The sequence below is a fragment of the Silene latifolia genome, chromosome X, assembly GCF_048544455.1.
Source record: "Silene latifolia isolate original U9 population chromosome X, ASM4854445v1, whole genome shotgun sequence".
NCBI lineage: Eukaryota > Viridiplantae > Streptophyta > Magnoliopsida > Caryophyllales > Caryophyllaceae > Silene > Silene latifolia.
This window is the reverse complement of record NC_133537.1, coordinates 93765701-93792287: the sequence shown is the minus strand read 5'-3', so window position 1 is coordinate 93792287 and position 26587 is coordinate 93765701. Positions and strand designations below refer to the sequence as shown.

Below are 26587 nucleotides of genomic sequence, written 5' to 3'. Positions count from 1 at the left end.
AACATTTCCACTTCGAAGAATATTTTAGCTATGGAGCCCCCAGTTCTTGACTCTGATGACTTCCTTTACTGGAAATATACGGAGGATGGAAGCTTTACTATACGATCAGGATATAAGTATCTTTTATCTAAACGACCTTCACCGCCTCCACTACTTAGTTCTTTTCTATGGAAATTGGTTTGGCGTTTTCCTTTCTCGAGTAAATTTCCTCTTCTAGTGTGGCGACTTGCACATGGCATACTCCCGAATAGGACCGTTCTTGTCCATCGCGGCTTCAACCTTGATCGATTGTGTCCTCTATGTCAATGTGTTCCTGAGACACCAGAGCATTTGTTCCGCTCTTGTGATATTACTCAACACATCTGGCGATCCTCTACTCTTGGGATATGCTCACTTGCAAACCCGACCGTCTCTTTTATCCAGTGGCTTGCTGATCATATATCCTACCTTCATCGGGTGTCGAAGACGGAGTTTAATTCTTTACCGTACTTCTTCTGCATCCTATGTTCCATCTGGCTTACTCGTAATTCCATTGTTTTTTAGAATAGCCCGGTTCATCCTGCACGCTTCCTTCAGTTGGCAGAGACTTTACACAGCTTTCATTCACGCCTTCCTTCTTTAAGACATGACGATCATCAGCTACGACTGCCATCTGTACTGGAAGGTATTAATTGCTCACTTCCCGCGCCATCTATTTCTTACTATCTGTGTATTTGCAGGATCTATATCCATAATGGCTACATGGTTACTGTCTCAACATCTGCTTCGGATAGTTGTGACCGATTTTATGTTCGTGCCCCCTCTACTCTTGCTGCATATTCACATGCTTTACTCCAGCTTATGCAGCGACTGCATTTGGAATCATCGTCTTTCATCACCTTTTGGGTGACCTCTCGAAAACTATCTTCAAAACTGGCTCCTCAACAGCCAGTACCAATAGATGCGTGAAATTCCTTACTTGGAATTCGCCTTTTACTTCGTTTACATCGTAGTTGGTCTGTTAGCCTTGCTACTGGCTAAGCTTTATGTTTGCTTATGTACTGACTATATATTTTCTTTAATATATCGGTTTACAATTGTCGAAAAAAAAAACTGCTTATCTATTATTGTGAAGTTGGACAATAAGGTTGAGGCTTGTCTTTTTTTTTTCGTGCACTATGTGGACTATTTGGGTAACTCGATGTACAAAGTCGTTCGTTACTGTGACTGCTCACCTATTGGAGCGATCAAACTTTATCAATATTCTCTTAGGGTGTGTTTGGATAGCAAAAATGGAGGGAAATAGAGGGGAGGGGGAAGGAGGGAAGGGAAAGGGAGAGAAGGGAAGGGGAGGTGGAATGGGGTGTGGGTGTTTGGATACAATTTCCCTCCAAATCTTGCCCATTGTGGAGAGATTTTGATTAGGCTTGGAGGAGAGAAATTGAATCCCTCCAAATCACTCCCCCTTCATTTCCCTCCATACTCATTTGCTATCCAAACAAGAGATTTTTAAATTCTCTACTCTCCCTCCCTTTCTTTTCCCTCCAAACCCCTCAATTCAAACACACCCTTAATCTAACAATTTCTTATGAGGATTCAAAAGCTTGTGTGTCAAATCTGGGTTTGCATATGGAACTAGTTTTAAACCCGTGCAAAAAATACACGGGTCGTAATTGATAATAAACATTATTAATAAATATAGAAGCATATAAATGAGCATGATTATCCTTGATTTTAGTTTATTGTCATCATAAAACAAACAAGTTAGATATATTCAAGCAAAATATAAGTATATTTTATAAAATGAATTTTAAATTCACGATCAAATAAAAAATCGATAAAAGGTGAATATATTTAGTAAATATATTTAGAAAAATCTCATGAGTCGACTCAATTTACTACTCTAGCAACCCAAACACCAATTAACCCTATTTCATCCTATGCTTATCCCTTCATCACTTAATTATTACTCACCCTTTCATTCATTTATTAGTCACCTTCTTAAATCCAAAGTTTACTTTTTCATTAAACAAACTAGTTTTGAGACCGTGAAAAATCACGGGTTGTTCTTAGTAATTCTCATCGATCTTATTATAACTTCTTCTTATACTTCGAGATTCGTACCATATTAATATTCATCAAAAACATAATTTTATTGAGACAACCAACAACATTACCCTAGTGTCTCAATGGCTTCCGCAAATTGCGGGGTAAGGGGGGTCGAATATATGTAGTTTTACCCTTGTGCTAGCAGCACAAAGAGACTATTTTCAAATGACTCAAAAGTAGTGAATCTTTGGCTTCATAGAAAAATGGAAAAACATAATTTTATGGAGAATTTAAATAATAGTATAAATTTTACAACTTTTCTGAAGTATACATATTTTTTTTTTAAAAAAAAGTTATAACTTGAAGTTTAAATTTGTATATAATAAGAAAGAATTTACAGTGATGAAAAAGAAAAAACATATCCATTGTAACCCAAAGTAAACCAAATTATATAAGAAACGCCTTTTTTCAAACACTTCGTATGCTAGTAAGACCTCTATTGTCCAGTTTAAGTTTGAAGCAGCTAGGATGAATTCGGGTGAGCAAGTTTGCCGTAAAGACCGTCGTTCCTTTGCGCATGGTCATGTGGCTCAGCCCACTATTAATTTGAAGAAAATAGCTCCAGTTCTGTCACGCATTTTTCTTCTTTTTGCAGGTATACCAAGACCACTACCGTCGTAAGGAAGACCAAAAGGTGTGAAGAATACCCGATTCCACTCGATGATTACTTCCCACCATTCAAGAAATGTCGTCTAGCTGGTTCTCTTTGGTCCATCTCGATGTTTAGTTTAACTAATTGGATGTCGAGTAGTTTAGAGATTTCCCTTGCCAACCCATTTGAAAATGGATAATATGTAACTAATTGTCCGTTGACTTTCTTTTATTTATATCAGTTTATCGTTGTTAAAAATAAAAAAAGTAAACCAAATTTCTCGAACAAAGTAGTAAAAATATGCATGAACTCGTAGTAATCAATGATTCTCCTAGCATTTATCCGCTTATCCCGAAACAATACTTGTTAACCGTTCATATATGTTTAGGTTTCATGTGCAATACGAACCCAAAGTTGTTTGCAACCTCCAATTTGATTCTCCGGAAATCTAAGAGTCAGCAAGACAACATGTAAGGGTTGAACAAAAATAAAATTAACATCAAAACTAATCAAAAACATAAAATTTGTCTTATACTCCGTAATAGGCGGAAACCCTAGGGGTAAAAGAGGTTATTCTTTGGGCCAGAGGATGTGGCATTCTTCACCTGGAGATATCTTCCGATTGCCTTCAACTCATTCTTCAATGGGCTGGAAAGGAGGATCAGCATTATCAGATCAAAGGAATACTGGATGATATTGGGTCTTTATCTACTTATTTTCACTGTCTATGTCTTAGTTATGTTTGCAGGGTTTCGAACGGGGACGCCCACCGTCTCGCTAGGCGGGCATTACAAGCTGTGTAGGAACATTCCTTGCCACTTGCCAAAAAAAAAAAAAAAAAACAAAAAAAAAACAAAAATCTGTAATAGTCAAATATAGACGGTCTCTTAAATTCGAAAAATTCAAAATTTTCGTCTCCGCTGACTTTTGAAAAATTCGAAATCTTTAGTTAAAATTTTCAAAAAATTTCGAGATCCCTTTATAATTTCCCTTTCGACCCCGCTGACTTAAAATCCTGGCTCCGCCACCATATGCCTAGCTTACCTCAAATACATTAGTCTTGGAAGCACAAATCTCAAATCTCTAATGCGAGTATTTGTGTACTCCAAATCTGAAATATACGTCAATACATCATGTCATCGCAATATGCCAATATCTGAATAGCCTACATAGAGAAAATATTGATGGATAGAGCAACATGGACAAAAAACTGAGAATAAGAAATACAAAGCAAATTTACTTGTAGGTAATCCAAGATGTACACCATTAGCAAATTAAACCAAATAACCTATAATCATGAAACCACTCACATTGTACCCGATTAAAGCATATAAAACATAATTTAGAATTTGTGATTCATCATTGTATGCTGCAATTGAAAATACTCCTTATTCCCTTGTACCATTTTTCACCAAGTTGTCCCACCTTACTGTTAGCATATTAATCATTTAAGTGTAAGGAACTATTGAGCTGTATATATTTTTTATTAGTAATAATCTTCATTGCAAGAAAAACCAAAAATTAAATTATCGACCAACGATTCAGATATCCCTAAGTCTATAGCAATTTGTTATGAAAACGTTTACCCGAAACATATAGCAATCAAGAAAAATTTGCAGCTTTTATACCTGAAGTGATAAATAACATGCCCTCATAATTACCGCTAAAGCCAAAGAAGATGAATTGATGGAAATACTGACCTTGACTCGACATTTCATCCTGCAAAATTTGGGATATTTCACAAATTAGCAACCAAACCTTACAAAAGGAAATATTAAAATATGCTTAACACAAACATATGAATACATCTATGAAATTAATTAGGTTTCCGCGATCATTTTTGGGAGAGATACATAAAAGAACCATAAGGAGCGGAAATGATGTCAACCATGAAGAACCATATTGTTGTTTAATACACTTGCTTCAATCTGAAATCACAATGAAATTAGAAATTCAGTTGATTATTAAGAATTATTATGGAAATAGGACAAAATTACCAAAATACATATAACTACGGTTCAACATGAAAAGATTTTATAAAGTAGGGATTGCAAATTTATATTTTGTAGTATATCAACGAAATAAGACTTCTTGCCTTTTCAGTTACCTCGGCATTGAATCAAATGGTGGACATTAATTTGATAAACATATGCATTAATGTCTTGGTGTAATGAATTGAGAGGGAATATGAATGTCTAACAATTAATGGTTTGCTTTCTATATAAAGACCAAAAACGTTGGATTAAGATGAATATATTGTCTTCCTTAGGATGCCACGTGGAAGAATTTCCCGCTTTTTTTTTTGCAAGCAAAGGAGAATCCCTCTCCCAGCTACCAGCCCCAGCTTCATCGGGGTTGCCCCACGAAGGCCGACCAGGCTGATCCAAGGAGCGAGCAAACCCTCGGACACCCAGACACCGGCAAGCCCAGGGTCCACATATTCAACGGGGTTTCCCCGCTTTGTCTAGCCTTTTAATATGATTTATAGAATCGTTCAACTCACAAATTTTCTAAGTTTGTACGGTAAGTAACAATTAGTCTCCTCAAATCCAAAACACAAAATCTCATTTGTGACGGTGATATCCGTCACAAGCTTGTGACGAATACCGTTTCCTCTCACAAAATACCCATTGAGAGGTGAGTGGAAAGCACATGGGGGTGCCCCACCTTGTCCCCTCTCCCTTTTTGTGAGAGTTCACAAGCTTGTGACGGGATTAACCCGTCACAAGCAAAACTAGCTGAATCCAAAAAGGTTACTTTCTATGGTACTCCGTATTTTTTTTTTTAATTTGAACCTGTTATAATTCTAATTTGATAAGAGAAGATAATATAAAGAGAGAGAACAATATAAGAGAAAGTGAGCATTGTTATATTATATTATTCCATGTACATGTGCATATATAGAGAGAATACAAATAGACCTTTTAATGAAAGGTAACGATGGTTCCTAAAGGATAAGGAGATGAAATGTTACAATGGTTGGGAATAGATACAATGGTTGGGGATGTAAGGGTATAATGGTCATCCACTATACATATTTTATAACACTCCCCCTTGGATGACCATTACCTAAAAAAAATACAATGTCTCACGATGACAATATTCTCCTAACACACATAACAAGCTGCCTCATTAAAACCTTTCCTTGGAAAACCCAGTGGGACAAAACCATGGATAAGAAAAAAGAGTACAACGCGTATTAACTCCCCCTGATGATTAAACAAGTTGATATATCTTGAAATAATCCATGCTTTGACGTAATTTCTCGATCGTTGAAATAGAACCCATCGTGGTTGATAATAAACTTGTTATCTTCAATCAATAGAAATCCTTGATAGTTTCAGTATCATATTTCTTCGGAACTCATAATCTGTATATGGTCATCATTTCATGATAACTCTTTGATTTTCATTTCAAAAAATACCACCGCAATTTTGAGAGAAAATAATTTTAATTCTTCTCAATGGATGACATAACATTATATGCATGTCTAAACGTACCAATTGTCATCTTAACAATCATGATGATCATCATGACTATAGCGTATTAATGCGCTTTAGTGCTACCTCGTTAAAAACCTTGCTAGGAAAAATCCATTGGGATAAAAAAACCTAGTCGAAGGGAAAAAGAGTGCAGTTATCATTTCTGAATTCATTCTCTTCAGGAAAATCAATCTGATTAACAATTCATCTTTGAAAAATCATCGATCTTTCTTGCCAAATCTTATTACTGTATGGATTGACATCCTTATTATAGATTTTCGCTACTGAAATTCATTTATATATGAATTTCCATATGCTCAACTACAGGTTGAGACAACACAATTTATTCAAATAAACTCTTTAGTATTTTGAATATTCCCTTTTGAAACTAATCACGATAATCTTTCAATCGTATGGTAGAGGTTTATATTTATAACCAAGAGTTTTCAAAACTCAATTGATCAAGCATCATCATCATTTGATGATCGTTTATAAGAGGTTCCTACAGGGAGTTATCCTCGTTGGAGTGCCTTATAAGATAACATTTCTCCTTTTAATAATATAACAAGTTAAAACAATATTATGAAATATGTACATGCATTCATATGACATGAAACCTATTTTTTAAATAATATTTATAAAATAATGCAATGATGGATATATATATAAAATCTAATATACAAATAATGTACTTATCTCTAAATGCATATGGTGATGACTCAATAATACAACTGTACAGTTTATTTTCCAAGATTCATAACATATATTGACTTCAGGTCAATGTATGGACTTCATGTCCATGAGCTCATTTAATAAATGATTATATGTCGACAATTAAAATGGACTTAAGTAGAAGATCCCCATTACGAGTCCATAAGATATCGCGCGCAAATATATATAGGTTCCATAAATATATCGATATAATTTATCATCTTTTGATAATATCAGTACTGTTCAATGATATCTGAATCTGAATATATATTTGGTACCATTATATTTATCTAGGCCATCTATTATCATTCGGATATCTGTGTCACTTCTGAACACTCCAAATATAGCATTCTTATTTCATACCAACTGCTTCATCTTACTATTTATCATCTATTTCATTTTCATAGTGGAACCGTCAATTCATCTTGACTTTTATTGAATTACACTTCGTGTGTATATGTATCAATCTGTAAAAATTTTTTTTTGTTATATCAAATTCAAAACCTTTACTCAGTGAATTTGATGTATAACATTATTTGAACTTCTGGTTCAGTAAGGGATCATTTCATATTTGTTTTTACCAGCTTTTAACTCACTTTTCTCCCCCTAAGATGGTAAAAACTATAACCAATATATAGTCAAAAATTTATCATAACCACCTTAGACATCAATTTCTCATATCACCGATGAGATTTTACATGGGCATTTTTGTACAATAACAAAATATTTCGGGGAGTAACATATAATGCAGTTGGTTGGATTTTATATATACTCAACTCAGGAGATCACCGATTACATATAATAATCAAAATGTGATTTTTAATCACGAAAACTACTCAGAAAATTCAATATGTAGCTATAAGCCACTTGAATATAACATCAATCCATACATGAACATTTAAGTTCTTTATTCAACTCCGAGTAGTGTTTAGATCTCCAACATCACATATATTCAATCTCAGTGCAGTGGCTTGCCTTTAATAAAATTTCTACACGAGAGAATTTCAGCACTTATCTTTTCTTTATGATAAACTCCAGGTTTATGAAAACGGGTATAATATGAACCCGGATGGCCTCAATTGTCACATTTAACCATTTCATGTCGACTTTATCAGTTTGCCCAGAATCCGTGTCAATCTTTCATAAGCATTGGTCGTGTTTCGAAAACTTCACTTATCACACGCCGCATTTTAAGTTGCTATAATTTCCCATGCTAATCATCAAAATAGCAATATTCGTATCATATAAACTCAAATTAAAAATTTCATATCTGGCCAGATAAATGATGTGACATAGGACACAACAAGTGTCTCATATATGTAGGCAAGACTCATCAATATTCCTTCAGGAAACATGACTATATTACTCTTTGAGTATTTTTTGATATATAATTTTACCATAACATCAACAATTATAATCATCAACATATAATGATGACATACACATTCATGTAAATTGATTATAATCCAACTTACGAATCAATTATTCCCTTCAGGGGTGATGCAATATTCAACAACTTTCAAATTAATTGTATTATTCAGCCAATTACTTTATAATATATCATAAGTTGATCAAATTATCACTTTTATTCCAAGAGTGAAGTAAAATCCACTTCTGGTGGGAAAAGCAGTGTTTTCAAATGAACACATAGCTCATGAAAATATCTACATGCTCATACTTAACCACTGTCGTTGTTGGTATATTTCGTCCAATCAAATCTATTATGCGTGCAATTTGATATTCACTTCAAGGAATAATGATGGTAACCAATAGGACAAGGCTTACGACTATATTATCTCATTAGTTTGTTGAGCCACATGTGAAACAAGATTTCACAAATACTATTTTAAGCCACTTATACCATATATAATAGGTCTACAGGACTACATTATTTTTATGAAAGATAAAATAATTTCATCCTCAAAACATTATATCTCATTCGTTACAAGGAAATATTTTGAATTGATTTGATATGATTTTCAAGTTTTATGAGTATCTCATATTTTGCAAATATCCATGTATAATCCCGAGTTAATATTGCTCAAAATATATTAATTACATGAAAAGTGAAAAATTTGTACACACTATGAACTTCAGGTCACAATTTCAATATATATCTATAAATACAATGAACTTCTGGTCATAGTTTGAATATTTGTAAATTCCATGAATTTTAGGTCATCGTATGAATTTCAAATTTTAACTCGTACATAGTATTTCTCATACCGAACTTCTAGCATATATGAGTCTCACATGACTTTTCATGAGATATTTTCTTTCAATGGTGGACGAAATTAGCTCAATAAATGTCGCATCATTAGGCTCAATTAAGGCTTTCTTATTTGGCTCACCAAAGGCCACAATATTAGGCTCAATTAAGGCCGCATCATTAATTAGGCTCATTCTTAAGCCACATCTTCTATCTATACTTCAAGTAGAGTCTTTATGAGATATCACATTTACTATTGGGAATGAATTAGATTTAGTTGAACAGGATTTATGACTTTTCAATCAGATTTCATTAATTTGTTCAACTAAAGGCGAACATAGGCGAACACGAAATCAATTCCGAAAAAAACAATTCTTTAATAAAGACCGCTTTAGCCATTTTAAACTCAAATATAGTTCATACAATCACAGTCGTGAACTTTTGGCCACTACCATTTACATGTGAAGTTCTGGCCACTTACAATTAAACAAAATTCATATAACGTTATCAAAATGTGTAGTCATAATTTCCACGGATACCAAGGAAGCGCCTCACATAAAATATTACGAATGAAATCATGTTGTTACTAATATAACATACTACAAGTCACATAATTAATTCTCATGATTAATGATTAAAACCCTTTATCAAACAAATGAAATATGTTCCATGAACACAATTAGCAAAGAAGAGGATAAATATGTCGCAGTGATGGAATCATGTGAAAGCAGATGCTAATTTACTTACACAAACCGCATTATAATTTAACATATGAACCAAATGGACAAAATGATTTGGTCAATATAACAAACAAGTCATTAAAAAAGATATATAAGAATAATGTACCAATAAAAATCGGAGGAATTTATAAAATAATTAAAGATTGGGAAATAGTGACCAATATTTATTATCAAAACCCAAATTGTCGTTGAACAAATAAAAACCCCTCAATGAATTAACAATGTTAATGCGAAAAATATGCTAACATGATCCCATATATGAATTAACTTGCAAATTTATAAATATCATTAATAATTATACCGAAATTCGAAAAAAAAAAAAATCAAAGATTGCCAAATTACTAACATTTTTGAATATAGATTCAAAGATGCAAATGAATAATATCACTGAGACATGATCTTAAAATATCGTATACGTTATAATTCACACATGCCAAGTATATATAGAGGTTCTAATATTCTCCAAACAAATAAACAATCACATAGTGCTCCTAAGCATTCGATCATCAACAATCTTGGGGCAATAAAATATTGACTCATGCATAAGAAAAATATATATACCTCGCACATCTACTATGGAATATAAAATGTTTAACTACGTTTAAACATTATGATTATGTGCATGGAATGATTATGTGAACAAATGAATTCAAATATACAAGTGAATGCATACAAAAAAAATGTATCATAATCATAATAATATAAATTTAGTATAGATAGAAATACTTACAAATTAATTTGGTAGAATTGTTAAGTATGAATCGAAATCAAAGTTAAATAAATATAAGTTTGCAACAAACTTAAATTTGATGGTTCTCCCAAATTTGTTATCAATCTTGAATAGAGAATCGTGCTGATAACGTGTTATAATTCTAATTTGATAAGAGAAGATAATATAAAGAGAGAGAACAATATAAGAGAAAGTGAGCATTGTTATATTATATTATTCCATGTACATGTGCATATATATAGAGAATACAAAGAGACCTTTTGATGAAAGGTAACGATGGTTCCTAAAGGATAAGGAGATGAAATGTTACAATGGTTGGGAATAGATACAATGGTTGGGGATGTAAGGGTATAATGGTCATCCACTATACATATTTTATAACAGAACCTTTTTTTTTCCAACTTTTTAATTCTATTTCAAAAATCATTTATGTGAATGTTTTATTCTCTTGAACTTTGTAGATCTAATGACGGATTTATCATGAAATTCTTTTCAAGAAATACTTTTTTTGTATGTTTTTTTTTTCGTTTTTATATAAATTTTTTCCTTTTTCATTGTTTTACGCCAATTTTGTATAGTATTAGTTGTTTTAATAATTTTTTTAACTGATTTTTTTGTGTATTATGAATATGGTGGTGATCTAATTTTATTTTCGTATCAACAATTTATTTTCCCCAAATTTGTGGTTTGTAGTAATAAATGAGATGTAATATTTGTAATACACATTTTATTTGTAATTTTTTTTTAATATTTGTAATTTTTTTTTGGTGCACATTAAATTTCCAATTTAATGTTGAATGAATGATTTATAAAAACAAGTAGGCAAATGTAATAGATTCGTTCCATTTTCATGAGATTTTATATCAATAAAATACAATGTATACCGAAATTAAGAGGGAGAGTAATAAAATATCACAAATTCTTGTTTCAGACCGCATTATCCGTCTGAAACAATAAGACGGGTCAAACTAACCCGTATTACAACAAACAAATCAGTGGGTTTCACAAGTGGGGTAGACAATTGCATTAATTAGCCGTCCCTATCAGCCATTTTGTCTATTATTATAATACTACCTAGTACTTTCCATTAAATGTTTTTCCACACATCATTTCCTACCTACGAGCTCTAATTTTTCATTCTTGAAATTCTTCATTATTTCATTCTTCATTTTTATTTTCTTGTTGTTCTTCATATGTTCTATGTTCTTCATCATATATGACATGCATATCATATACAAATCTTCATATTTTCAATACTCATACCCCAATTACAACTTCATCTTCAGTCCTTCATCTTTTCAATACTCATACCCCAACTACAACATTCATACCATATCCAGATCTTCATGTTTTTCTTTGTTTTTTTAATACCCTAATTTTGTATAGTTATCTTTATGTAACTTTCTTTAGTCATACTCTAACATAAACACTCGAAAATAATGTTGGAATCATCAATATAGAGAATTCCGTTGACGATGTTGTTGTAGTGAATATGGATATTGTACCCAATATTGACTTACCTATATGTGTGTTATGAGCAATCTTCTATTTATGTACTGTCATATGGTCTATTTGTAACCATATTAAGAAATATCCGATCTTTCAATTTAATAGTAACATTCTATACATACAAAACAAATGGTAACATTCTATGCTTTTGTGACAACATCTTTTCCATGACTTTTAATTATTTAGTGAATATATATATATATATATATATATATATATATATATATATATATATATATATATATATATATATATATATATATATATATATATATATATATATTTGGTACCATTCTATGCTTTTGTATCAACATATATGTCATAACTACTTGTTCAGAATGCAAGTTCAAAAATTTAAAATAATCCCATATATGTTCTTAGTAGGTACATATTATCTCAGATTAATCTTCTATTTATGTAGTCTCATTTTCACTATTTGTAACCACATTACCATTTATCCGACTTATTATATAATTGGTCACATACTATGTTTCTGTGGGAACATCTTTGCTATACATATAACTAATTGTTCAAAATGCAAGTTCAGAAATTAAAAATAGTGTCATATATGTTCTTAATAGACACATATTACACCAAAATGATTCTTCCATTTATGTAGTCTTATTTGGACTATTTGTAACTACATTAAGAAATATTTGTCTTTCTATGTACTAATTGGTAACATTATATGCTTTTCTATCAACATCTTCTATATATATTCATCAAAACCCAAAAAACCCATTTTATGTAGTCTTAGTGGTTGTGTTTATAAGATTTTTACTTGTAAATTTATATAGTAATAAATTTTTAACATATTACTTTTTTTTTGTACTTGTTGACAGAATTGTTCAGTGTGTAACCATTTAAGCAACATAATCAATAACACCACTCAAGTAACATGTATTCCACAAATGGTTACATATATACATTTATTAAATGTGTGTATAATTGTCCAATATGTTACCATTTAAACAACATTTCTATCAATTTTACACTCATTAAAATGGTAGAAAATTACATTTTTAAACTTGTTGAAAGAATTGTTCAATATGTAACCATTTAAACAATATAATGATTAAAATCCATTCAAGTAACATGTAATCCACAAATGGTTATATATATAAAATCATTACAATGTCTGTATAGTTGTCCAGTATATATGTCGTCATTTAAACAACATTGGTATAAATTTTACAACCATTAAAATGGTGACATATTACACTTTTATACTTATTTGACATAATTGTTAAATACTCCCTCCTATTCATTTTAACTCTCCCCTTTCAAAAGGGCACGCAAATTAAGGGGAGAGTTATTTTATTGTAAAGTATTGTGGTGGTGTAAGGTAATTGGAGAGAAGGAAGGTATTATTGTGGGGTAAATGATTAAAATAAGTATTATTGTGGGGTAAGATGATTAAAATAAGATAAAGTATGAGTATTGTGGGGTATTGTTGTGGGGTAAGGTGATTAAAACAAGTATAAAACTTTACTAAATAAGGAAAGGGGGAGAGTTATATGAATAGATGAAAAAGGAAAGGGGGAGAGTTAAAATGAATAGGAGGGAGTATGTGTAATACCCGCCCTTTTAAGGACTCGTTGACCAACCTTGACCGACCTTGGGAGCAGGTGGTATCACTTAATGATGCGTGCCAGAGTTACCGTTTGCCTTGTTTGCCTTTCTATGTGGGTGGTACTCGATATAGTAGAGGCTACTCGATCGAGTAGGGGCCATTCAATCGAGTACGTTAGTTACTCGATCGAGTAGCGTCTTTTCAGCGAGGGTTTATAATCGTGTTTTCTTAAAACCGCAAATCATTTCCGCCTCTTTCCTCTAAACCTAGATGTCGTCCCCTCCTCTTCCCTTCACCAAATACCTTCCATGGGAGCCTTTGAGGATGCTAGTACCTTGAGGATGGGTTGCTTGAGTCGGGTATATAGTCTTAACACTGTTGTGAGATGCGTAGGTATGTCATCATCGTCATCTTTGTCTTTGTGATTCTTTGTATGGTGGTAGTAATAGTAATAGACTTGTGTATTGATTGTTTAGGGATTGCTTGCTTGGTTGATATCGTATGGTTGATCGAGGAATCGTTGCTTTTGGTTAAAGGTAGGTTCGCCTACTCAGTTTCTGTTGGTTGTCTGGCGTGTCGGTCGTTGTATCATTGTTGTATTGTGGTTGTGATCGTGTGGTTGAGTATACATGGTAGTCGGTCGGTGTACGCTGTTTTGTTGGTTGTTGTTGTATTGCAACTGTCTGTGATTGATTGTCTCTGGTTCTCGAGGTGCGTCCTCGGCTAAGTGGAGTGACTTGAGGGAGTGGCTTCACGACCTAGTTTCGCCCTCCCTGGAACCCGCCACGGGAGAGGATGTGCACATTAATGGGACAGGGTTATCGCTCGGTATGATGAGCGGGGCTTAGGTGGGAACGGCTGCGGTCCCCGACTGGCAGGGCTGGTCCAGTGGACAGTCGGCGACGGTGATTGGTTGGAGTGATTGTGATGGTGTGTGTGTTTGGTTGTGGTCTTTAGAAGTTGGTTATGAATGTTGTGTTTTGTCTTAGTTACTGACCTTGTGTGGTTTGTCTTGTTTGTTTTGTTGTGTCTGCCGTGATCCCTTATGGTGAGCAGTCAGTCTTAGCAGGTGTTGTCTTGGATGGTTGCTGGAGTCCGGGCTGGGATGAGTCCTCACGAGTTATGACAGGAATTAGTATATAATGATGAGTTGTATCTTTCTTTTAGTAGGTTTGGTTGTAATACTTGTAAAACAGTTAAAATGTTCTTTTATTGACCTTTGATGATTACTTCCCTCGGGCAACCAAGATGGTGATGTCCTTATATGCTAGGGAAGGTCTTAGTAAGGCTCCTTGGCATATGGGGGTGTCACAAAGTGGTATCAAAGCGACGATTTTTGAACCTGAACAAATGAACCCAATGAACGTAGTGAGTCTAATAAAATAAACCTGGTGTATGTATAATGGGAGCCCCAGCCGATGCTAGATTTTGGGTGAGTAGGCGCCCTCATTTCAAAATCTTGGCCCCATTGTGCTTAAGCCAATCACTGGGTGTAGAAACGTAGAGTCGGTAATCCTGTGTTTTATGGGTACGGTGATTATGTTGAAATTGTTTGTGGATGAGTCTCTGTTGAAGATAGTATGTGCGTAATAGTTAAGTTAGAATTATATATATATATATATAGTAAAGTTTGATGGAACTAATATGTGTATGTGATGATAATGAGGAACATGAAAAGTCTATTACGATAGAAGTATGTGAAAAGAGTAGAAATGGGTGATGCGATATGAAATGAGACAATGTCTGTGATTGCTTCAGGTTGTTAGTGATGATAGTTCTATACGGATTTATAAGTCTTATGATAGTGTAAATGGTGGTAGTTAAAAGTTTCATAATTATAATAAGAGTTATCAAGACGTTAATAGATATATGTAATATATGAATGGTAGAAAGTTTCCGCATGTGACGTGATTAATTTGAGTAGACTGATTTGTTTATGTTGAAACATAGTTACTTTATTAAGTAGACTTGGGTGATGTATTGAAATTCAATGTTAAATAAGTGTCTAGAGTAATGCGATGGTAAGTTGCTAGTAAAGTCGTAGACAAAGGTTTAGATATGAAGTAAGTGTTAAGCGTATACATGAACGATTTAACGATGTGGTAAATAGTGTCGTGTGAAGTTCGTTGTAGAATAATATGATATGAATCCGAGTGATGAAACCGTTGCGATACAATTGAGTAGTAATGGTATAATGTGTATGAATATGATGACAAGTGACGACTTCCGAACTTGGTTTGGAATCGACACGTAATATTGTTTTGCAGGAATCTTTAGTTAATCTTGTAATTCCGACCGCGTACCCAACCTTACTTGGCCGAGTGTGAGTGCTTACTAGACCGAGTAGACCTCACTCGATCTAGTTATGAAGCTATGACGTCGAGATGTAGGAAATTTCCTACAGTTACTCGATAAAATAGCGCCTACTCGATCGAATAGAGGGCACTCGATCGAGTACCCTAGACACTCGATCGAGTAAGCTACAGTACCGGAAAATTTCACGGGTTCATAAACCCCTTTTCTTCCTCTTTCTTCTTATTTCTTCCCTCAACCTCGCAAACCCTAATCTCTATATCCCTCTCAAGCTCTTGAAACCTTGTGTTTGTGGTGATTTATTTGGGTGATTTTCATTGCTTTTCTTTGCTCTTTCACTTCTTACTTGATTAAGGTATGATTCCTTTCCTATTTTAATGCTTTTCATCAATTAAAAGACAATTAGGTTGATAGAAAATCTGAAATTTCGAGTTATATGTGAAGAGAGTTGCTTGTAGATGTTGTAATATGATCCACATGCTTTTCTTTTATGATTGATGATGTTTATTATGCTAAAAACTGAATAGAAATTTCATAAATTGGGGCCGAATTTTCTAGGGTTTGAGAAATTAAGTTGATTTTTAGTTGTCTTTTACATGTTATAGGATGAAATTTGTGTAATGTATGTTGTATATATGATGTGGGAAGTTGATTTTTGTGATTTTCACCTCAAAATTTGCCTTAAAACTCCGTCTTAAAAGTGCCTTAAATTGAAATTCGCTTCATATAGTTGGGAATTTGTGTTGTACACGGAAGTAATTTGAATGTAGGAGTCCAAGAAATTGTAATAGATGAATTAATTCATGTTGATTTTGACAAAATTTTCGCAGCTGTAGAGACCGTCTGAACTTTGAAAATTTGTATTTTACTAGTAATTTCGGAAATTGTTGGTGATAGTGTGTACTTAGATAATTCTTTCATGGCATAATTTGTGTAATTAGCATGTTTTGGTGCATACATGTTGGTGTATTTAAATTATATATTGAACAAATGCCGAGACTAAACTTGGGAACCCGACAAATTAAGAGGGGAAGGGCTTCTCAGCCCGAAGTTGGGGAGGGTAGCGGACCCGATGGTACCGGGCATGCACGTAGTACCCTTCGGTAGTTTTTGTAGACTTTAACCAACGGAAGAGGTTTGTAGCTTTACAGACTCGCAAGATGAGACCAACCCGTTGTGTTGACACGACTATCTTAGAGGACCTGGGTATTGAGACGGATGTCCGTCACATTTTCGAGACTTTGGGGTTCACGGGGCTATATCGTCTACTGAAACATTCTTATGCTTTTCTGACCCTTGAGTTCATGAGCTCGTTTAAATACGAGCCGGTTGAGCAGACTGTGCAATTCCGTCTTATGAACACCAGTTTCCTTTTAATCATGGACATGTTTGCCTCCCACCTTGGTTTGGCTAAGCCTCCCAAGGGATCTCTCTGTGACATTCCAGCTGAGTGCAGAGTTTGCCGCCTTATGCCCTGCATTACCGGGAAATCAGCTCCCACCGCTAGTAACATGTTGATTAATGATGTGCAACATGTTACCGTGAGAATCTTCCTACGTGCTGTATCGAGCCTTCTTTACGAGAGGTCGGATATGAGTAAGTTGAACTCTCACGAGTTGTTGCTTCTGATGGCCTATCTTAACTCCGAACGGACCGAGAAAGTGGCCTTCAATGCTACCGCTATGGTTTGTGCCAGCCTTGCCTTGATGGCCTCTTCTAGTACCAGGTACCTGACTTGTAGTGCTATTGCCACCCGGTTAGCTGAAAAGCTAGCTTTCTTTGAGGCTTCCTCCGAGTACGTTCCCTTAGCCACCCCGGTGCCTACCATGGATAGAGATTATTTCCTCGACCTGAAATGGTTGAGAACTTTGGCGGATTGTAGCCTAGCATGGAAGGTGTGGGGGTATGAGTTGGATGAGGATACCGGCTCCTGAGCACCTCCCACCGACTAAGCCTTTAGATGCGGTTGATTCGGATGAGGAGGAGGATGAGGATGTACCTCGGCCGAGACAGACGTACCTCATTGATGATACGATCCTTCAGGTTATGCCCGAGCCGAAGAAGGGGGAGAATGTGAGAGCGGTGGAGGATAGACCCAGGTTAGGGAGAGGACCACGTTGTGTGAGGGAGAGGACGGCTGAGACCCAGCCACAGCCAACAGCACCACCACAACACCCATTTCCTTGATATCCCTACCTTGATACTCCGGAGACACGTGCGAGCTACTTGGCAGAGAGAGTGTCATCTACCTTGACGCTCCAGAACATGCAAGAGATGGCATATGCTCAAGGTATTGGGATCGAGGGACCACATCCAGTGTGGTGGAGCGGAGTTGGAGACTACAGCGGGGTTTTCAACTCCTACGGAGTGGACATGTCCGCGTGGGGGACACCACAGTCTTTTGCTTTTGGCGGTTTGACCCCATGGTACGTGACTCCAGAGGTTGGAGTAGGGGTTGATGCGGGTCTTGGGACTTCAGGAGCAGGCACCTCAGGAGGTGACGAAGCTGGAGATGAGGTGATGTATGAGCAGCAGCAGCAGGAGTGATACTCCTTTTTCTTTCCCTTTGTTTATGGTTCTTGGTTATATTGGATGTTAGTTTATTTCATTTCGTACCTATTACATTCGGTTTGTATTGGTGGCCATAAGGCCGTATCTGCTTAGCTTAGATTTGTTTGCAGGATTTTAGAGCCGGGTTGTCATCCCGACTCGCGATTATGAGATGTTATGCATATATTTATTTACCTTGTGACGTGTCAGGAAATTTCGGAGTAGCATTTGACCTGTGGCTACTCGATCGAGTAGCTGCAGGTGTGGCAGGTAAAGATCATTCTGATCTTAGGCTACTCGATCGAGTAGCTAAGACACTCGATCGAGTAGGGTCAGCTCGATCGAGTACCCTATATACTCGATCGGGTAGCACTGTTTCAGGGATATTTCGATAATTAAAATTGTTTTAATGGTTTTATTCTTGCATGCTTCGATGTTTAACATGGTTGTTGACAATTAGTAACATGTCTGGACCGTTAATTTGATATGTTGGAGGTCGTGCTTGGATTATGAATGCAAATTGTGACGAATAGTGCAAGTAGTAGTTGGTTCTTATTGCATTCATTTGCCATCTTCAACGTCTACTAGCTTAGTAACTTAACTTATTTATTATCGAAAAGACTCGTTATATATTTCACAGAATTCGCGTATTTCCTACATATACAAATTGATACATACATGTGTTCATAATTGTGGCTAAATATTCGAGTAAAGTAGCGGATGCATTTATAAATTCATGTTTACTATGATTAATGAGTAATCTCAACAAGGAATTATGTGTGTTGGGTAAATGACAAGACATAAGTATTGGTAATGCGTGTAATAATTCGGTGGTAAACTTCGGGGACGAAGTTCCTTTTAGAGGGGAAGAGTAATGTCGCAAAATAAAAAGGCCGATATTATAATAATCTTGTTATTTGTTTATAATGTTTTCTATTGTTCCTGTTATATTTCCAACATGAAGTTATAATTGTTTTCATTGTTTGATGAGTAATTTGTATGTTTAAGTAAAAGTTGAGTAAATTGCCATGAAAGACGGTCACAGAGAGATAAGCATGTCGGGAACGGTAACAAAGTAGTACAGCTTTGAGTCATGCATTGTAATAGGTTCGTTGGGTAACATGTTTGCATTATGTGACATATTTCGTGTTGGTAATCATGGACTAACAAGAGTATAGTTCCATAGCTATGTGGCTAAAAGTTAAGAGTAGTAGTCTGGTCGTTAGTTGTGTTAGTACATGTGGTGAATTTGGTAATTATCGTTGTGATTCGTAGAAGTTGGTGCATATGATATTAGACAGTTGGTGATGATGACATGGTGGATTAGTACTTCTAGAGAGTAGTGACCTGTGTCATAAAAACAGGATGTCGGCCTTGTTTCCTTGTCGTATGCCTTGGGGAAGGGTGAGTTGAACTTCGGGGACGAAGTTTTTTTAAGGGGGGAAGACTGTAATACCCGCCCTTTTAAGGACTCGTTGACCAACCTTGACCGACCTTGGGAGCAGGTGGTTTCACTTAGTGATGCGTGCCAGATTTACCGTTTGCCTTGTTTGCCTTTCTATGTGGGTGGTACTCGATAGAGTAGAGGCTACTCGATCGAGTAGTTGGGCACTCGATCGAGTAGGGGCCACTCGATCGAGTACGTTAGTTACTCGATCGAGTAGCGTCTTTTCAGCGAGGGTTTATAATCGTGTTTTCTTAAAACCGCAAATCATTTCCGCCTCTTTCCTCTAAACCTAGATGTCATCCCTTCTTATTCCCTTCACTAAATACCTTCCATGGGATCCTTTGAAGATGCTAGTACCTTGAGGATGGGTTGCTTGAGTCGGGTATATAATCTTAACACCGTTGTGAGATGCGTAAGTATGTCATCATCGTCATCTTTGTCTTTGTATTTCTTTGTATGGTGGTAGTAATAGTAATAGACTTGTGTACTGATTGTTTAGGGATTGCTTGCTTGGTTGATATCGTATGGTTGATCGAGGAATCGCTGCTTTTGGTTAAAGGTAGGTTCGCCTACTCAGTTTCTGTTGGTTGTCTAGCGTGTCGGTCGTTGTATCGTTGTTGTATTGTGGTTGTGACCGTGTGGCTGAGTATACATGGTAGTCGATCGATGAACGCTGTTTTGTTGGTTGTTGTTGTATTGCAGCTGTCTGTGATTGATTGTCTCTGGTTCTCGAGGTGCGTCCTCGGCTGAGTGGAGTCACTTGCGGGAGTGGCTTCACGCCCTAGTTTCGCCCTCTGTGGAACCCGCCACGGGAGGGGATGTGCACATTAATGGGACATGGTTATCGCTCGGTATGATGAGCGGGGCTTAGGTGGGAACGGCTGCGGTCCCCGACTGGCAGGGCTGGTCCAGTGGACAGTCGGCGACGGTGATTGGTTGGAGTGATTGTGATGGTGTGTGTGTTTGGTTGTGGTCTTTACAAGTTGGTTATATATGAATGTTGTGTTTTGTCTTAGTTACTGACCTTGTGTGGTTTGTCTTGTTTGTTTGGTTGTGTCTGCCGTGATCCCTTATGGTGAGCAGTCAGTCTTAGCAGGTGTTATCTTGGATGGTTGCTGGAGTCCGGGCTGGGATGAGTCCTCACGAATTATGACAGGAATTAGTATATAGTGATGAGTTGTATCTTTCTTTTAGTAGGTTTGGTTCTAACACTTGTAAAACAGTTAAAATGTTCTTTTATTGACCTTTGATGATTACTTCCCTCGGGCAACCGAGATGGTGATGTCCTTATATGCTAGGGAAGGTCTTAGTAAGGCTCCTTGGCATATGGGGGTGTCACAGTATGTAACCAGTTTTACACTTTAAATCAAATCCGCTTTCATCTGATTATTTACAACCTTCAAATTGGTGTTCATCGACATCATCTTCACCTTCAAACTGTTCGTCGGCATCATCTTCGCCTTTGTTTGAACCACATTTGGTTCTCATCCACCCTCTACAAAAAACAAAGAAATCAACAAACCTAAAAAATAAAACAACAAACCAAGAAAATCAAACAACAAACCCGGAAAATAAAACCTTGAAAATCAAACAACAAACACGGATTTACCCAAACCCCAGAAAACACCTCAAAATACATATTCAGTATAGAGTATGTCTCCATTACAGTATAACATGTCACTATTTACGTTTTAATAATTAACCACTTTAAAAAACTTGATTAATGAAAGAAAATTCGTTAAATAAGAAAATAAAAATCTACTTATTGCATATGTTACCATTTAAAGCACATTATGTTAACACTTCAATATATCATGTTATCATTTATGTTTTCATTGCAGTCGTCTATTAACATGTTACCATTGTCACCGTCACAAGTGTCCATTTCAGTAGCATATGTTAACATATTTTAATCACTAATGATTAACCTAAAACAATATAAATATGTTGCCATTTAGTTAATCAATATGTTGCCAGTTATCAGTTTCAATATTAGATTTAAACAATATGTTCACCTAATTGTACAATATGTTACCAACATTTATAATCCAAAAGTATATCAATAAATATCAACAAGGTGAAGACATATTGAACATAAATGGTAACATCATCATGATAATGGTTAAATCGTTATGACAATGATAACATATCAATCAATTCAATAAAATCTACAAAGACATTACAAAAAATGGTTTCATAACCAGCATAAATGATCACATAAATGATAAATCATATATTAGCATTTTAATGGTAACTTATATCATGCACAAAAATTGTTACCATAAGTAATCATGTTGCCATATTAAACAAAAATGGTAACATAGTTCACCACAAAATAACTAATCTTTAATTAGAAACTTCCAAATTAAATTTTTACTTGTAAATGGTAGCATATAACATTAATTAAATTATTTTTCAAATAACGAGACTACCTTTTTATCTTCAACATTTACATGTGAGATCTTCATCTTCTTCTTGGATGGTGTTTTTTCGCTATTATTAGAAAAATGTAGATGATTTTTTAGACGGTTTTGGTAGATGATTTTGTAGAATATTAGAGTTTTGTGTACGATTTTGTGAATGAATTGTTTTGGTAGATGATTTTTTAATTTTCCAGAGTGAAGAGTGAGAACCGAAAGAGGGAGAGAGAAATGAAAGAGGGAGAAATGTTGTGAAATGTTGAGTGTGGCAGATTAAAGTTTGAAAAAAATGAATAGTGTGTCTCTTCATAGGTTTGCATGCCTACTATAAGAAGCCCCGCGCCTATATTAACATTTAATGTCAACTGCCAACCCATTTGCCTATTGCTTAGCCCATATTTACAATTTGGTATCAAAATGACCCGTCTTATTAATAAGACGGATACTCTTGGTCTTAAGTAAGACTAAAAGAATAAATATAGATGAAGATGTGGGGGGTCCTACCTAAACAAAGTGTTTTTCAAGCACTAAAAATCATGAGGCAATAAGAATGCACGAGATAACTTAGCTTAACTAATCTCAGAATTGGCAGTTGAATATCATTAGAAACTTGACCCTTGAATATCTATTTTTCACATGAAATCCTATTAAAATGTACTCTGTACGATTGACATACAAACCACCTCTGTATCATTGGATTAATAATGTCATGTGGTAAAATGATTCTTCCTCGCAACTCAGAGAGATCCTGTGGAACAGAAATTTCGCTATGGATCACGAGGAAGAGCCACATTTCCGAGAGTAAATATGAGCTCCCTAATTGTAATGTTAATATATAATGTCTTCCGTCTTATGACGCGCATGCGGGGTGCTAACATGATGAAACAACTGCTATCAAAAGGGCAAAGAACAGAAGTTGCCATTGAAGATGAGCCGTAACAAAAGTCGCCCAACTGAATGCTAATTACAATTAATTCATGTAAAATAGCTCCCCTAGAACATCAAAAAGAATAAATCAAAATGAAGTTTCTAATAACATTCTTTTGTGAAATGATGAGCTACTTGTGAGACTTTCTGCTAAATATTTTCATGATTTTCTCCTGCAACCTCTTCGTCCCAGATTTGTTGGCATCTTTCTTTTTATCTTCATAGTCCTTGGATAAAGGCGGGTCTTGATGGGTGTCCCATTGATCAGCCCACGAGGGTCCAGAATCCATCTTTCCCTCTTCTTCGTGACCGATTGAATAATCTACCCTGCAACAAGTATCAGATAAAAGAACATCTCATGTTACCAATTTTAGATAACTCTATTATCAGCTTCTCATTTTGCACATATTTGCGAATTTTAGAAAGGCGCTGTTAATTTAGGAAAAGCTATGTTTTCTAATTTAAGAGCATGATAAATTTATCTATATCAAAGGATTTGACTAGGTTGCATGATTCTAAGCCGGTCATTAAGGGAGGTTCAGACAGATCAAAAAGGAGATATGCCCAATTGGCAGGTATCAGGTATGTTGCTCAAAACACAGGAATTGTCGTATAAAATTTATTTCATGTGCTCACCCAAACAAGTTTTTCTAATTCATATGAAAGCAAAATAAAGTGAAGCAACAATATCTCGGCATTGAGATTTCTATAATGAAGCGAATGACAACTCACAACAGAATTCATTACCTGAAGGTTCATCATGTATAGAATTCAACATGACCAGCAATCTCCTTGCACAACAATTTGGCCTCAGCTGCCAACTTAATGCTCTTGAAAATCATTAGACCTGTTAGTTTATGTTTAGAAGTGGGTTTATAAAAGCTGGCTGCTTCTTCCCCGCCTACCAATAAGGCTTCTCTAGCAGGAATGACATTCTCCCACCAAAACTCACGTAAAATTTCATGCATAAGCTCCCAATATCCACGTTCTCTATATACTCTGAATATCGTGCTCCCATTAGGTGTCCAACAATATAGATCAACCCAGTCTCGATCCATTATCTCCAATTGACCCTGAACCTGAGGCATGTAATAGAAGGGCATTGTTGACCAGGGCAAAGCCAAAGCAGGCTTCCCTTTATTATATGGGCATTTCACCTCTAGAATCCCCAGTTGTTGAGAGCAACTAAGAAGTCCATCGGGGGATGCACCGAGCCAATCAAAATTTTGCTCAGAGTGAACTGCAAATCCCAAAAAGCTCACATCACGTCCAGTAATGCTTTTGTACTTCTCAATAGCAACGGCTTCATTAAGAACACCCCATTCCATGGCCCGCATGCTAGAAGCTTCCGGAGGTTTGGGATCCAAAGGAAAAACCTTTTCACTCCAAAGCTCAGCTCGCCTCGTCCCCTTCCAGAATCCCAAGGCGGTCCCAAATGTACTTGTTGTAAGCTTATCCTTACGGAGAGCAAACCACTCTTCAGAGCGTTGTGTTGTACCGGCTGCAGTTAGTTGAGCAGTCAGTGACAGTGCCGAGTGACTGATGGCAAGTGGACAAGCTGGGGCGACAGCCAACGAGCTGCAGGAAGAGAATCTTTTAAAAAGTTGTGAAACAAGGTTGCATCTTGGTGGCAGTGGTGTGGCAACACTGTGATGCACAATGCATAATCTTGACATGTAGGCATTGCTCATGGCAAGATAACTCAAGCCGTCAATAGGTATTTCTGAAATAAAAGGCAAATAGCATATTAATGAATTTAGTGGTGCTTCAAAAATATAAAAAAGGGATCTGACTTCCAGTTAAAGCCATTCTTCGTAGAATACATATTGAAACCTATGCTACTCCGACTCTTCTGCAAGTATCTTACACGCCAAGATTTTCCTGTTTTGGGCTAAATAAAGGGTGTATTGTTTGACAGAAGGTTGAAGTACCAAAAACACGAGTACAAGACATACAACCAAGTGATGTGTATAAGAATCAGAAGGACATGCAGAAACCATGATGTGTTCAAACTTCAAAATAATGGATATCTTCCACAACACAACAACAACAACAAAACCCTAGTGCCTCAACAGCTCTCGCCTAAAGCAGGGTAAGGGAGTCAATTTACGCAGAATTACCCTACGTTAATTACCAAGACAGACTGTTTTAAGATGACTCGTAACGAAAAATTACATCTAATGACTTCACATTAAAAAGAAGAGAGACAAATGAGGGTTATTTTGCTTCTTTCCATCACAATTCAAAGCCACAAAATATCAAGTATTTGGTTCCAGTGAAAATGGAAATTCTCATCTACATTCTTAAACTGATTGATGACAAGGTATCATCACTCAATTCTATCGATATGACGAAGCTAGTGCACAAAGTAGATGTATCTTAAATAACAAAGTGTCTTGCTTGTGACGGTCCCTCCCACTTGCCCCTTTGTCTCACGTCTCTTGAAAGTGACGGATTTTGTCCGTCACAAATGAGAATGAGAATTTGTGCTTAAATAATTCTGTATCGATATTTTACAACAAAATGTAGTGATACTTGTTCACCTCATCGAATACTGAGACGGAGTCGTACTTAAAATCAAGAGCTCTATGCCACTATTGCTCTTTGCTCGACCATTCAATTACCCATTAACATTTTTATCCTCCCAAGCCTTTACTTGTAATGTTACATCAACCTTATCCAAATAGAAAATTGCAATCAAACTAAAATCCAACCAATTAATATCCTAATTAGCAAGCAAATTAATTACTTGACAGAAAAAGCTAGTACGATAAAATATGTTGATTTAGGGTTTTATTTCCGCATATTAGGAGTTAAAATGAAGTAAAAAGTAGTAATATCAGCTAAAGAATACAAGATAAATAAGTAAATAGATGGTGAGGAGAGATAAAATGCATACGTGAGTGGGAGGTTAGTTGGTACTGAATACTGGAGCTTCAGCTTTTCAACTTTAATGGCGGACACAAGACCATGAAACACCAGAACAAGATATAGAGAGAGGGACTTGTAAACCTATTTACTACCGTAATTGACACTATTCCAAACTCTAATAACAACAACTACTTTTAATCCAGCGAAAAAAAATGCACGGGTTAATTTTCTACAATAATCAGACGTACTATTTTATTTCATTGTTTATGTGACGTGCTAAATCTCGCGCATTTTTAGAAGTAAGAGAGAGAAACAAAAGAGAATTGAAAACCCAAAAATCAAGCACCCTCCCCCAACACCCTCCCTGCGCCGCCAACCCATGCCCGCGCCGACCACCCTCTCTACACTTGACTCGTCGATCACAG

At 35.7% G+C, this 26587-nt stretch overlaps 1 protein-coding gene and 2 long non-coding RNA genes across 3 annotated transcripts; all 3 read right to left on the bottom strand.

The window, feature by feature from the left end:
- Positions 1–2991: 2991 nt before the first annotated feature.
- On the bottom strand, positions 2992–4873 carry LOC141621497 (uncharacterized). The gene is made up of 5 exons (XR_012532388.1): positions 4788–4873; positions 4534–4608; positions 3725–4399; positions 3286–3328; positions 2992–3128 (listed from the first exon to the last, which is right to left on the bottom strand). It is a non-coding gene; the product is annotated as an uncharacterized LOC141621497 (long non-coding RNA).
- Positions 4874–5508: 635 nt separating this feature from the next.
- Positions 5509–10784, bottom strand: LOC141621496 (uncharacterized). Its single transcript, XR_012532387.1, has 2 exons — positions 10553–10784; positions 5509–6291 (listed from the first exon to the last, which is right to left on the bottom strand). It is a non-coding gene; the product is annotated as an uncharacterized LOC141621496 (long non-coding RNA).
- Positions 10785–23265: 12481 nt separating this feature from the next.
- LOC141623465 (uncharacterized) lies at positions 23266–26332 on the bottom strand. The gene is made up of 3 exons (XM_074439574.1): positions 26191–26332; positions 24039–25014; positions 23266–23618 (listed from the first exon to the last, which is right to left on the bottom strand). The coding sequence occupies exon 2, from the start codon at positions 24980–24982 to the stop codon at positions 24050–24052; it is 933 nt and encodes a 310-aa protein (XP_074295675.1). The 5' UTR covers positions 24983–25014; positions 26191–26332; the 3' UTR covers positions 23266–23618; positions 24039–24049.
- Between the last annotated feature and the right edge of the window lie 255 nt (positions 26333–26587).